Consider the following 14,064-nt stretch of genomic DNA (forward strand, 5'->3'; position numbering starts at 1 on the left):
GGAAATTGAAGGGTCTTTCACTGACACCTGTGTTCATAATGTTGATGGGCCTTTCACCTACCCCAGTGTTCCAGGGCTTCTGAAGTCTTTCACTTACCCAGTACTAGATGATTGAGGGGTTGTTCACTGACCCTGGTGTGCAGGGTATTGATAGCTTTTCACTGACCCCTGTGTCCTGTGGATTGATAGGCCTTTCCCTAACCTCAGTGCCCAGGGGATTAATGGGCTTTCCACCGTCCCGAATCTCCAGGGGATTGAGATGTCTTTCACTGAACTCAGTGTCCAGGGATTGATCAGCCTTTCACTAACCCCAGCATCCCAGTGACCAGGATACTGAGGGGCCTTTCACTGAGCTCAGTGTTTAGAGGATAGATTGGCCTTTCACTGAGCCCCCATACTCAGTGGATTGAGGGGACTTTCACTAAACCCAGTGTCCAAAGGATTGACGAACCTGTCACGAACATCATTGTCTAGGGAAGTGTTCACTGACCCCAGTGTCCAGGTGTTTGAGAGGTCGTTCACTGACCTCAGTATCCAGGGTATTGAAAATCTTTCACGGACCCCTATGTCCAGTAGATTGAGGGATCTTTCGCTAACCCCAGTGTCCAGAGGAGTGTTGGGCCTTTCATTAACTCAGGTGTCCAGGGTATTGATGGGCCTTTCACGAAAATCAATGTCCAGAGGGTTGACGGGCCTTTACCCAACTCCCATGTCCAGGAGATGCAGGGGCTTTTCAGTGAGCCTCCATCCCGGATATGAAACAAACTAAATGGTGAAGAATCCTGATCCCAGACGCGGCTAATTGAGAGCGTAGAGACCAGAACTTTATTCCAGCCAGTTGTGATTTGAATGTCATTGCGATTGTTTACCAGGTGCTCAGCTCCGTCCCAGGGTAACCTGAGCGCGAGGGATGTGGGCGGAGCTCCGTGACCCCGGAAGGGGAAGGGGCCTAGCGGCGAGGTCACGGTTAATGGTGACGTTTGTTACTCGGTGCAATAACGGGCCCGGACTGTTCGGGGTAAGGAGCGTGGCTTCGTTCCTCTACTGTGTATTGTACTTTTGGGCGGAATGGCTGTTATTTTTGTCTGTGTTTCAGGCCGAGCTTGTGTGTGGACTGCGGGCTGTTGAGGCGTATCCTGTGCTTGAGCTCTCGGTGGTGGTAGATGCTTCTGGTTTGATGGAGTAAAGCCGGCTAGTTGTATCCGAGTGGCCCAGTTTACCCTCGAACCCAGATCGTCGAAAGCTGCCGTCTTCTCTCCCCAGCCCGTTTTTCTCTGGTAAGGCGACTGGGGGAACTGCACTCGCCTTAATGTTTATTTTAATGTAACCGTATGGTGTCAAATCGATTGTTTCCAGATCATTTCGTATCTTGTTTCTTCCGACAGAAGAATTAAACGTGAAAAGCGGTGAAAATGGTGTTAGCGGATTTGGGGAGAAAAATTACCTCGGCCCTGAGGTCCTTGAGTAATGCCACCATCATCAATGAGGAGGTACTTTAACCTCGTAATACGTGAAAAATTGTGTTTTTGGCTTGCATGGTACCTGCTGCATCGCGTTATATTAACCCACCTAAACTAATTCTTCTCCCATTCACCTGTAGATAAGACCAAGTGTTTTGGCATTTAAAGACTTCGAAATAAAAGCCTGCGCTTCAAAAGTTATTGCCGATCTGAAATAACTTATTACACTCCTGCAATATATTTAGATGTGGTATCTTTTTATAATGAACGTCATAATTAAAATGACTTTCTCTTTGTAAATTAAATCCTTAAATTGCGATTTCTCAATACTGAATAATTGGCGATGATGGTACAATTTGACCTGCGTGCCTATTTCTATTATGTTATTGTGTGGGGTAAATTTGATGGATTTTCATGTTAGTTACTGCTGCTGAAATGACATTATCTGTAGAGAGGTGCCTAACTTTCAGAGCAACAACATTGAATAACTGTTTTAATCACCTTTAGTGAAGCATTCTCAGCTATTCATTTAACCTGCTAGATAAGTAATTCTAAACATGTTGCCTGAAAGAGAATTGTGGCATGAACATTAATTTGGCATAGGAGATTAGAAAAAAACGCTTATTTGTTTCTTCCTCTGACTCCTTTGCTTTTTTCTCATGCATTTATATAATTGAAATAAAAATCAAAGTTGCATATTATTGGTAGTTGAAAATAAGCATTCAGGCCATCTTTGAAATATTTTTATTGATGTAGTAATGAATTCCATAATTTAACTTAATGTCATCACTTTACTCAATTATGTAATGTGCTCATTCTAGAATGTTAGAAGAAAAAGTAGAAAACTGGATATATTACGTTAAGTTTGGCATCTTGCTCATTTCCAAGCATATTTGTGCTGTTTTTATCTGTTCTCCTGCCCTATCTAAGTTTTTTCCCTTTTTCTCTCCTATATGTTTTGCATTTCCTGCCTGCGCCTATCCTTTTCCTGTCACCTCCTAAGGAGACTAACAAAATAGATCTTGCTTCTGTTGAATTTGTAATTTGCATTATTGAAATGTATGGATAGAAAAGTCATCAGTTCAATGCAGACAGGTTAGCCATAAGGACTCCACAAGTTGCATGTTTCTGCAGCCAGTACACAAATTGGAGTGTTAGCTTTGCATGTAATAGCTCTGGCTTATTCAGTCACACTCTCGTTTACTATTGTCAAAGGTTGACTTTTCATTAATTAACATGATAAGTCATATTAATGATGTAGCCATCAACAACTTTTATTCTTTATAACTGCTGGGTGGTCCCACCATTCACAAATTCAGTCAAACTTGGAGTTATTGCTCGAGATATTTGGCTCACTAATTAATTAACCATTGACTTCCCTGACGGGCAGTATGGTACCCATAAGTTTCCAGTTGTTTATAATATTCGTCTATATGTGTAGCAGCAATCAGTCTACATTCAATCTTGAGCCTGCCATAAAGAAGGACATGCTTTGAAGTTTTACGCTGTCCAGTCTAAAGGGCTACTCAAAGTTGAACAAGTAAACTTCTGTTTTAAAGCCTGTGTACAGAGTGGAAGTTCATGCCATCATATGAGGAAGGTTTCTGAAAAAAAATTCCATGCTCTAATAATTGCTGCTTAGGTTGCAAGTGCAGTTTGGGAATTTCGAAATACCTGGCTGCACAGTGTGAGACAGGCTTGGAGTATGGGGATGACTGTTTAGGAAGCACATGACTGATTACTGTCCAGGATTTGCAATTGCTTCCTGCACTCCAAGTACATCTCCCCCGACAGGCTAACAAACTGCACTGATGCTAAACCACATGATTTCAGAGAACACTGGGGAGATTAAGAAAAACTAACCTGAAGTACTGCATGTTCTTAAAGTTAGTAATTAAAAATTAATATTTTTCTTAGGTTTTGAATGCTATGCTAAAGGAAGTATGTACTGCTTTACTCGAAGCAGATGTCAATATAAAACTGGTGAAACAGCTTAGAGAAAATGTCAAGTAAGTAAATTTAATTTTACATGGCATTTCTCATTTATCGTCAAGTAAATTACTTCACCTGATTTGGTAAGCTAACAAATGCAGACTTTTAATGGATTTATCATTGTACAATTCAATTACAGTGAAAGGATGTATATGATCTGTAAAGCTAGGAGAAGTATTTGTGAAAGGGAAATGTAGAACCTCAGCTTTGTGGATAGGGTGTTTTGCAGTTTTGTAGTAAATTAACAATTCACCAAAAAAAATACTGATTCCCTAAAATATATGCATATTAGTTATTAGATTACAATGTTAATGCAGTCTCAAGTTAATGTGGTAGGTGCACTGTACGTATAAGTTGTAAGCTGCAATGTTCATTAAGATGGAAAAGAGAAAGTTTGATCTTGTTTCAATTACGTGAAAACAAAAATCATACTGTACCTGTAATATCACAGATATGGTTAAAACAATCTACTAGATCATGGTACAAAGTGTTAAGTTTAATGTCTCTCACTTTTCTTTGGTATGTTGAGGACATGGCTCCTGTTTTCATTTTAGGAACAAAATCGGCTATTCGTCCTCCAAAATACTGAGATTTGCTTGGTAGTGACCAACCTTCAGCTGTAGTTTATTGTAACTTAAATTTGAGATTTGTTCAAAATTTCCATTTAACAACTTGTGTTTACCTTGCTTACAATACTGTTCTTAATTTTATACATAGATAATTAATTGAATAGTTATGTCAATTATTTTATTTCTTTTACTTTATTTTAGAGCAGCTATTGACTTGGAAGAGATGGCCTCTGGCCTCAACAAAAGACGAATGATCCAACATGCTGTATTTAAGGAACTTGTCAAGGTATCTGAGCCAACAAGAAAACTGCAGTTTTATATATTCTTGTTGTATGAATTCAATCCATTGCCATTTATCTATGATTTAGCTTGTAGATCCAGGAGTTAAAGCATGGACGCCCACAAAAGGAAAACAAAATGTCATCATGTTTGTTGGCCTTCAAGGTAGTGGTAAAACTACAACATGTACAAAGGTATTTGATTTTATTCAATGTTGGTGTGGGGTATCTCTTTGAAGCCTTATTTCTTTTGTTTAGGTTTAAATTTAATTTCCATTGTTGGCCTATCAATAAAAGTAAAAGATTGTGCATTGTCTGTTTTTACACTGCTTGTCTACCAAGCAGATTGGTTCAAACCATTGATGGCTGAAGTTTTGAAATAGAGGTGGTGCGAAGATGTTAACATTTAAGGATGCTGGAATAGATATTTGTGACTAGATTAGAGCCAGGGATTGAACAAAAGTAAAATGATTCTTTTACTAAATGTGCTTGATAGTTGCATGTTAAATACTTCAAGGACAGAAGAAAAGATCCTCTAAATTCATACAACTTTTTTTTCTAAGTAAAAGGCCCTCAGTTAAGTTTATGGCGAGTAATTAAGTTTTAAACCCATGCTTTTGATTGTGAAAAATTTCAGATTTTATACCGATGATTCCAAAATAGTCTTTCCATTCATTTTTGTGTGAAATAACTTGCAAAATTGCCGCTTTGCAATACGCCTTTGCTTAAAAGTTGTAAAGATTTAAACTGAGTAACTTGCATCATGTTTATTTCAATAAAAGTTTGAATGGAAAATGACCTTTTAGAATTCAAAACAGTTTTTAAAAAAACAAGTCTGCCTTTACTAGTGATGAATCCAAGGTGTCTTTACTTATTATTTCAATTTCTGTCTCAAGACCAATTCATAATTCTTTTCTTATAGCTAGCGTACTACTTCCAGAGGAAAGGCTGGAAGACTTGTTTAATATGTGCAGACACATTTAGAGCAGGTGGGTAAATTTATTGTGCATCACAAATGCTTGATGCTTAATATGAATCAGGCTTAAAATTTTAATTTATTATTTAAAATTAAGATAATATATATTTTGTCTTTTATCTTGAATATCTTCAAATAGGATTTTTTTAGTTTAAAAAAAAATTACTAAATTCCTTGTGTGACTTATGAGCCAGATAAATCAACATTATGGCATAGGCAGTGACTGTCAAAACTGCCGATTTTCACAAAATAATTTTATCATAATATCAATGACTGGAGCATTTTTAGCCATGATGAAGATGTCCATTTTGCAGCATTCTTGAAGTATAATGTGGGAAAATGTGAAATTGTCCATTTTAGCAGGGGGAAAAAAGCATATCTCAATGGGGAGAGATTGCAGAACTCTGAGATGCAGAAGGATCTGGGTGCCTTACTGCATGGATCGCAAAAGCCTAGTATGCAGGTGCAGAAGCAATTGGGAAAGCAACTACTCCTTATTCATATGTTCATATATAATTTCTTGGCTTTTGATCATTAGATCGTAAGAATTAGGAGCATGAATAGGTTATTTTGCCCATCAAGTCTGCTCCACCATTCAATAAAATCATGGTTGACCTGATTGTGGCCTTGTGGTGTAGTGGTATTGTCACTGGACTAGTAATCCAGAGACCCAGGGTAATGCTCTAGGGACCTGAGTTCGAGTTGAACCACGACAGATGGTGGAATTTGAATCCAATAAAAAAAATATGGAATTAAACAAGATGACCATGAAACTGTTGCCGACTGTCGTACAAATCCACCTGGTTCACTGATACCCTTTTGGGAGGGAAATCTGCTGTCCTCACCTGGCCTGGTCTACATGTGACTCCAAATCCATAGCCAAGTGGCTGACTCTTGAATGTCCTCTGAATTGGCCTTGCTTTACCACTCCATTGTATCCAATTAGTAAAAAGTCAATAAAAAGGAATGAAACTGGGCAGACCACCTGGCATCCTTAGACAGATGTTAAGCTAACTGGCCTGTCGTTTTCTGCTTTCTGTCTCCCTCCTTTCTTGAATAGTGGTGTTACATTTGGGACTTTCCAATTCGCAGAGACCTTTCCCGAATCTAGGGAATTTTGAAAGATCACAGCTAATGCATCTACTATTTCTGTGGCCACTTCTGTTAAGACCCTAAGATGCGTCAGGTCCAGGGGATTTGTCAAAGTTCTAATAGTTTTCCCAGTACCTTTTCCCTAGTGATTGTGTTTTAAGTTCCTCCCACCGTTTAGCTCTGGATTTTGAAGTATTCTCAGGATTTTTTTGTGTCTTCTACAGTGAAGACAGACACACATCCGTTCAACACTTCTGCAGTTTCCCTGTTCCCCATTATTAATTCCCTGGTCTCGTCCTCTAAGGGACCTATGCTCACTTTAGCTACTCTTTTCCTTTTTAAATACTTATAGAAACTATCTTTTTATATTTCTAGCCAGCTTTCTTTCATAATCTAATTTCTGCCTTTTTTGTCATTCTTTGCTGGTTTCTGAAATCAGTCCGACTTTCTAACCTCCTAATCTTTGAAGTTTTGTATGCTTTTTCTTTGAATTTGATATGATCCTTTACTTCCTTTTTAACCCAGATGATGCATCCCTCTCAGTATTTCTTTCTTAGGGCAATATATCTTTGAGAGTTATGAAATATCTCTCTTAAGTATCTGCTTTTTTACTCTCCTCCCTTTTAAACTATTTTCCTGGTTCACTTTAGCCCCAACTCTTGTCTTTAAGTTTGAGACACTAGTCTTAGACCCACATTTTTCATCTTCAAACTTAATGTGAAATTCTATTGTTATGATTACTGTTGCCTTGAGGCTCCTTTACTGTGAGGTCATGAACTAATTCTGTTTCATTGCACATTGCCCTGCCTTAAATAGTCTGCTCCCTGGTTGGCACTAAAACCTGCTGCTCTAAGAAATTATACCGAATACACTATGAACTCGTCTTCAAGGCTATCTTTGCCAATCTGTTTCATCCAATTTATATTGATTAAAATCACCCATGATTATCACAGTGCCTTTCTTAAAAGCCCCCATTATTTCTTCCTGTGTATTCTGCCCTACAGTGTAGCTACTGTGAAGACATATAAAATACTTGCTCTAAGCCTTTGTCATTTCCTTGTTTCCCACTATTGATTCACCAGTTTCGCTTTCTAAGGGACCAATGCTTATTTTAACTAGCTATTCTTTTCCTTTTTATATACTTGTAGAACCTTTTACTCTTTGTTTTTTGCTAGTTTTCTCCTCATACTCCAATATGGCCCCTTTTTTTTAGTCATCCTTTGGTTTCAAAAACTTGTCCAGTCTTCTTGGCTCACTGCTGATCTTGGCAGCATTGTATGCCTTTTCTTTTAATTTGATAGCATCCTAAACTTTTAGTTACGGATGGTTCATCTGTGGGATGCCTTGGCTCCACATGTCATTGTTCTTGGGGAAATAATGTGTGTTCAGTCTGTCTGTTTTCGAGGACTTGCTGTAATGAAATGCTTGCTGATTAATTCCTGTAATGTACATGTAATGGGAAAATTAATGTTTGTTTATTTAATACTCAGTTTTATGCAGAGAGTTCCATATTGCTAACTTTGTGCTTGCAGCTGACCTTGACATCAAAATATTTTTACATGTTCATACATGTTTTACATGTTCTTATATTCATACAGCTATTCACAATATATATTTATGATTTAGATGAGGGAACTAAATGTAATATCTCCAGATTTGCAGATGACACAAAGCTGGGTGGGAGGGTGAATTGTGAGGAGGATGCAGAGATGCTTCATTGTGATTTGGACAAGCTGCATGAGTGGGCAAATGCATGGCAGATGTAGTATAATGTGGATAAATGTGAAGTTATCCACTTTGGTAGCAAAAACAGGAAGGCAGATTATTATCTGAATGGCTATAAATTGAGAGAAGGGAATGTGCAACAATACCTGGGTGTCCTCATGCACCAGTCGCTGAAGGTAAGCAATGCAGGTGCAGCAGGCAGCAAATGTTATGTTGGCCTTCATAGCGAGAGGATTCGAGTACAGGAGCAGGGATGTCTTGCTGCAATTATGCAGGGCCTTGGTGAGACCACATCTGGAATAGTGTGTACAGTTTTGGTGTCCTTATCTGAGGGAGGATGCTCTTGTTATGGAGGGAGTGCAGCGAAGGTTTACCAGACTGATTCCTGGGATTGGGGGACTGACATTTGAGGAGAGATTGAGTCGGTTAGGATTATATTTGCTGGAGTTCAAAAGACTGAGGAGGGACCTCATAGAAACCTATAAAATTCTAACAGGACTAGACAAGGTAGATGCAGGAAGGATGTTCCCGATGGCGGGGGAGTTCAGAACCAGGGGTCACAGTCCAAGGATAACGGGTAGACCAATTAGGACTTAGATGGGGAGAAATTTCAACACCTAGAGATTGATGAGCCTGTGGAACTCGCTACCACATAAAGTAGTTGAGGCCAAAACATTATATGTTTTCAAGAAAGAGTTAGATATAGCTCTTGGGGCGAAAGGGATCAAAGGATATGGGGAGAAAGGGGGAGCAGGCTATTGAGTTGGATGATCAGCCATGATCATCATGAATGGCGGAGCAGGCTCGAAGGGCCAAATGGCCTACCCCTATTTGCTATGTTTCTGTTTGATGAAGGGTGTCTCATTACTACTGATGAAGGGTAGATATACTGGTTAATACATTGTGTAGTCATTCTGATGGGACTTAATCATACAGCTATGAGTGTCATCTGGTACCTTTACAAAACCCCAGTAAAATTGATGCCCATTGTCAAATTGTTTCATGGTATGAGAATTAATTTAAAGTAGTCTAAATTTCGGAAGAGCAGTCTGATCCAGTTTAAGAGGGGCTCTTCCTTTAATTGTGGAAAAATCTACATAGGGAAAATGATCTTGTAGTGATCTGTTGAATTCTTGTTTGGTCATATAAGCTGTTGGTACTTTGAAAGGTTGGGTATTTGCAGCAACTTTGAAGGTTATTTTTGGTTACATTTGAAAATCAAACATTTATATTCTTTAAGACACAGTTCTGACAGTTTAAGCACCATGTCCTCAACTAAACAGGTCTAGAGTCTGAGTCCTGCTTTGCAACATTTCAATTAACATATGAAACAAGGGAAATAGTAGATTTGAGTTTAAGCGATGATGAAGCTTGGATCAAGGCATATTTTTGTTTCTGGTCTGCAGGTGCGTTTGACCAACTGAAGCAGAATGCAACCAAAGCAAGAATTCCATTCTATGGAAGGTAGAATTTCTAACCAAAGATATTTAACATGTAGTGTTAATTGAATAGTAAGTAAACTAAATTTATGTATGACTGCTATTAATTGTAACCAACGGCATTTGTAAATAGCTTTTGTTTGGTCGGAGTTTTTTTTTGGAGCTGCTGGTAGACATGCTGGAAAAATACAGGTGTGAAGAGCTCTGAAGTTTTGGGATATGAGGAAAACAATCAAACTTTAAGATCATATATTTCAAGAATCTCTTGATCTGTTCTCTTAGAGACTTAGTGTTTCAGCTTCTAGTCACTTCAGTAAAAGCCACAAAACAGAAATATGCTATAGATGGGCAAATATTATGTTCCCCTGATTTTAGTATTTGATAGATATGTCATGGAACTAGAAAAACGAATCCCAGCAATTTGAAATAAAAATAAAATGCTGACAAAACTGAGCATGTATGGCAACATCAGTGCAGAGAGCAACAGAGTAACTTTTCAGGTTGTAGCCTTTTATCAGAACTCAAATCTATAATGTGAGCTTGGCGATGTACATGTAAATCTCAGTTACTCTTCTTAGGGTTGTGATTGTTCAGAAACATAATACCTAGGTTATGTTAGCTTCAACAGTTTAGTGTTAAATCATTGCTTCATCCAAATAATCTATATGCCTAACTTAAATAATTTTAACATTTAGCAGTTCTATTTTCTTTTGAACTTGAAGTAAAATTTGAAAAATGATATAACCAAATTCAAATGTTTGTTCTTAGCAATTAAGCAACAACATCTAAGTTTTTAGACATCTTCTGTGAACATGATGAGGCAAGGTGGTGATACTGTATCAGGTTGATTTGGGGGGATATGGGGTAAAGTTGCAAATGGGGTTGTGCTCGCACCTTGGAGCGAAAGATCTAGGCTTATTGCTGAGCATGTGTTAATTGGAGAAAAGAGGATTGACGGAAATATATCTGGAAAGGGGGAGAGAATAATACGAAGCACAAATCAGAACTAAATCCTGTTTTTTTTAATATTTTAATTAGCTATACAGAAATGGATCCAGTGATCATAGCTGCAGAAGGTGTGGAGAAGTTTAAAAAAGAAAGCTTTGAAATAATAATTGTTGATACCAGTGGTCGACACAAACAAGAAGACTCTTTATTTGAAGAAATGTTGCAAGTTTCAAATGCCATAGTAAGTTTTGAATGTGATCATAAAAACTAATTTGTGAATTATGAGGTGGTTGTTGTGGAAAATAGGTAGCTAACTGTTTTGAAATCCCTTTTAGCAACCAGACAACATTGTTTACGTCATGGATGCATCAATTGGTCAAGCTTGTGAAGCACAAGCAAAAGCTTTCAAAGATAAAGTGGATGTTGCATCAGTAATTGTAACTAAGCTCGATGGTCATGCAAAAGGAGGAGGTGCTCTCAGTGCGTAAGTGATTCAGTTTCCTTTCCATTAAAAAAACTTTGGATTTTTGTGCATGGCAATTTCACAAATGGTTAGGTCGTGAAGGGTACAGCAGCCCTCTTCAAATTTGCTACTATAGAATCCAAATTAATGGATGAAATGTTTTAAATACAGTGAGCATTCTGGATTTTTTTTTTGCTCAAAACAAAGTATCACATTTTAAAGATGAGGCTAGGTTTGATAAAGGAAGACTTTTTGAAATGAATGAAGTTGGTGCATTTTCTTGTGGCATGATTTGTGCGTATTTGTCATATTTCAGGTCTTGTACCTTTCATGCTTTTGATTTTTTAAAAATGGCTTATTTTGAACCTAATTTTATCCCAATCTATTAGTTGCACTTACCTGTGGCTGACTTTTGCTTCTGGCATGGTCGTCTAGGCTGTTCCACTCTGGTCTATTCGACACAAGCCTTTGCACTGCATAATAACATTCCATACTTGAATTTTTAGTAGTAGCTTTGTCGTCTTTGGTTCGTTTCTTGAAACGGGCAACAAAGTTCCAGGTGGTGAAGCAGAGATTATTTACTTTTGCTGCCATTTTTTGACAAAAATTCAACCTGGCCAAAACACAATTCCATTTGTCACCAGCAACTTTGTTTTTTGTTTATTATTTCAAGTGTCCCGACTCACTGGGGATAGCACGCTGCAATATCAAGCCCCACTGCTCCCTGAGCCGGGACAAATGTGAAAAGTTTGATCAAACCACCTGACTGCTTAATTTAGGTTAACAGAATACAAGCACCAGGTTTGTAAACTTAATAAGTAAATAACTGTTTATTGAACAAATTGTCTTTAACCAGTGGCAAAAGAAAGAAATGTGAACTGCTAATTTCTAACTCCATAACCTAAACTTTACCCCTTAAATCCCTATACACACAGATACAAGACAGATAAGACACACAAAAACATAGATTTTAAGGGTGGGATGAAACAATTCAATAGCACCAATTCCAGAATACAGGATTCAATAGGTTGATTTTGATCAATGTCTTCCAAATTACTTTCAGTTCCTTGTTGATGACACGAGGTGGTCTTCCCAGCACTTGTTCAGTCTTTAGTTCACTGGTTGAACACTTGCTTTTCAATGTCTCTAATGGTGATTTTCCCCTTTTGTTCTTAATGGGTTTTTCAGAGAGAGAGCAGGTTATAGAGACATGAAGGGATAAAAACAGTTACTGGAATCTTACACAGGAGAAAGAGGTTTTAGGTCTTTTCTCTTTTTGGGCGAGGAGCTTTTTCTGTTGCACTGCTCTGACACAAACCTGGTCACATGGTCGGGAGCCAGTTAAAATGCTGTTGCCAGACAGCTCCCCGTTTGACCAGCCTCCTCCTCAGCACCATCCTGTCTTTCGTGGCACACTCTGTTCCAGGACAGCAACATTGTATATATCCCTCACACTGTATATATTCCTCACACTGTTCCAGGAGACATGTCTTTCAAACTGCAGCCATAGCAATTTTAATCCAAAGTCCAACAGAAATGAAAAGATATGTTCTTTACACAACAAAATATGTAACATTCTAGGCATAGGAGTAGATCATATGGTTCATCAAGCCTGCTCTGCTATTCAATAAAATCATGGCTGATCTGATCTTGGCCTCAGTTCCACTTGCCCACCTGTTCTTTGTAAACTTTGACATCACTTGAGTTCAAAAATCTGCCTCTCACAGCCTTGAATGCATTCAATGACTTGGTCTTCACTGTGCTCTGTATTCCAAAGATTCATGACCCTCAGAAGAAAATGCTCCTTGTCTCCATCTTAAACGGGTGACCCTTTATTCTGAAACTTTGACCCCAAGTGCTCAATTCCCTGACAATAGGAAACATCCTCTCAGCATCTACCCTGTGGTGCCCATTCAGCATCATATGTTTCAAAAAGATTACTTTTCATTCTTCTAAATGCCAATGAGAATAGGCTAAGCCTGCTTAACCTTGCTTCATAAGTAATGAGCCTAATAAACCTCTGAACTTCTTTCAATGTAAGTATATCTCTCTTTAAATAAGGAGACAAACTACAGAGCACTTGAGGTGCAATCTCAGCAGTGCCCTGTACAGGTGTAGTAACTCTTTCGAGTACAAACCCGTTTCCATCTGTTTCTATTCAGATGAAGTTACATTGTTTCATAATTTACCATTGTGAGATTTGAACTCTTGATTGATATTTTGATGATGTAACAGATGTTGTGTAACTCTTTTGAGTACAAACACATTTCCATCTGTTTTTCAGATGAAGTTACATTGTTTCATAGTTTGCCAGTGTGAGATTTGAACTCTTGATCTTAGGATTACAAACCCAGTACCATAACCACTTGGCTATTTAGGCCAAGCATACAGGTGTAGTAAGGCGTACCTATTTTAAAATGTTAATTGTGTGTGAATTAGATTATTAGGATACACAGGTGAAGGGCATTGTTTAATTAAGTACTTAGAGCACATGTAAATAGGGGACAGCTGGGACACTGGGTGTGTGTAATGGGGCTGGGGGGGAGCTATACGATCTATGAGATTGAACAAAATGAATAAACTGTCTAGGTAGAGAAAAGCTGTGTTTCAGGATTCTCTAGAAACCTCCAATTGGTTTGGATCTTGTTAACATTATAGCTGGGATCATCCACCTTGCAATAAAAGCTAACATTCCATTTGCCTTCCTAATTATTGATTTACCTACATGCTACTTTGTGTTTCATATACAACAAATTTTGCTTTTCTATCCTTCCTACCAAAATGGGCAAGCTCATTATTCTCACATTATACTTTATCTACCAGGTTTCTGCACGCATTCATAACCTGCCTATGTCCCCTTGCGGACTCTTTGTATCCTCCTCACAAGTTTCCTAGCTATCTGCATGTCAGCAAGTTTGGCAACAATACACTGTGCCTTCATCCAAGTCATTAAGATAGATTTTAAATAGTTGAGGCTCCAACATTGATCCCGATGGCACCACACTAGTTACAATTTGCCCACCTGAAAATGATCCATTTATCCAAACACTGTTTCCTATTCATTAGCTCTATCTATTCTTGTATATTACCTCCAACACCATGCGCTCTTTTGCAATATCTTT

The 14,064-nt window shown here is 38.2% G+C and overlaps 1 protein-coding gene across 5 annotated transcripts in view; it reads left to right on the forward strand.

Moving 5' to 3' along the window:
- The first annotated feature begins 904 nt into the window (after positions 1-904).
- srp54 (signal recognition particle 54) overlaps positions 905-14,064 on the forward strand; it is a 48,336-nt gene continuing 35,176 nt past the window's right edge. The window contains exons 1-10 of one of the 5 annotated variants that reach the window (XM_041214845.1): positions 905-1,018; positions 1,097-1,277; positions 1,386-1,490; positions 3,378-3,469; positions 4,223-4,307; positions 4,390-4,494; positions 5,222-5,288; positions 9,499-9,556; positions 10,570-10,720; positions 10,815-10,963. In XM_041214845.1, the coding sequence (XP_041070779.1) occupies positions 1,413-1,490; positions 3,378-3,469; positions 4,223-4,307; positions 4,390-4,494; positions 5,222-5,288; positions 9,499-9,556; positions 10,570-10,720; positions 10,815-10,963 (785 nt within the window). In that variant the 5' untranslated portion in view covers positions 905-1,018; positions 1,097-1,277; positions 1,386-1,412. Of the gene's footprint in view, positions 1,278-1,356; positions 1,491-3,377; positions 3,470-4,222; positions 4,308-4,389; positions 4,495-5,221; positions 5,289-9,498; positions 9,557-10,569; positions 10,721-10,814; positions 10,964-14,064 lie in introns of all 5 variants that reach the window. The other 4 variants (XM_041214846.1, XM_041214844.1, XM_041214843.1 and 1 more) reach the window with 4 other exon arrangements.

The sequence above is a fragment of the Carcharodon carcharias genome, chromosome 20, assembly GCF_017639515.1.
Source record: "Carcharodon carcharias isolate sCarCar2 chromosome 20, sCarCar2.pri, whole genome shotgun sequence".
NCBI classification, from domain to species: domain Eukaryota; kingdom Metazoa; phylum Chordata; class Chondrichthyes; order Lamniformes; family Lamnidae; genus Carcharodon; species Carcharodon carcharias.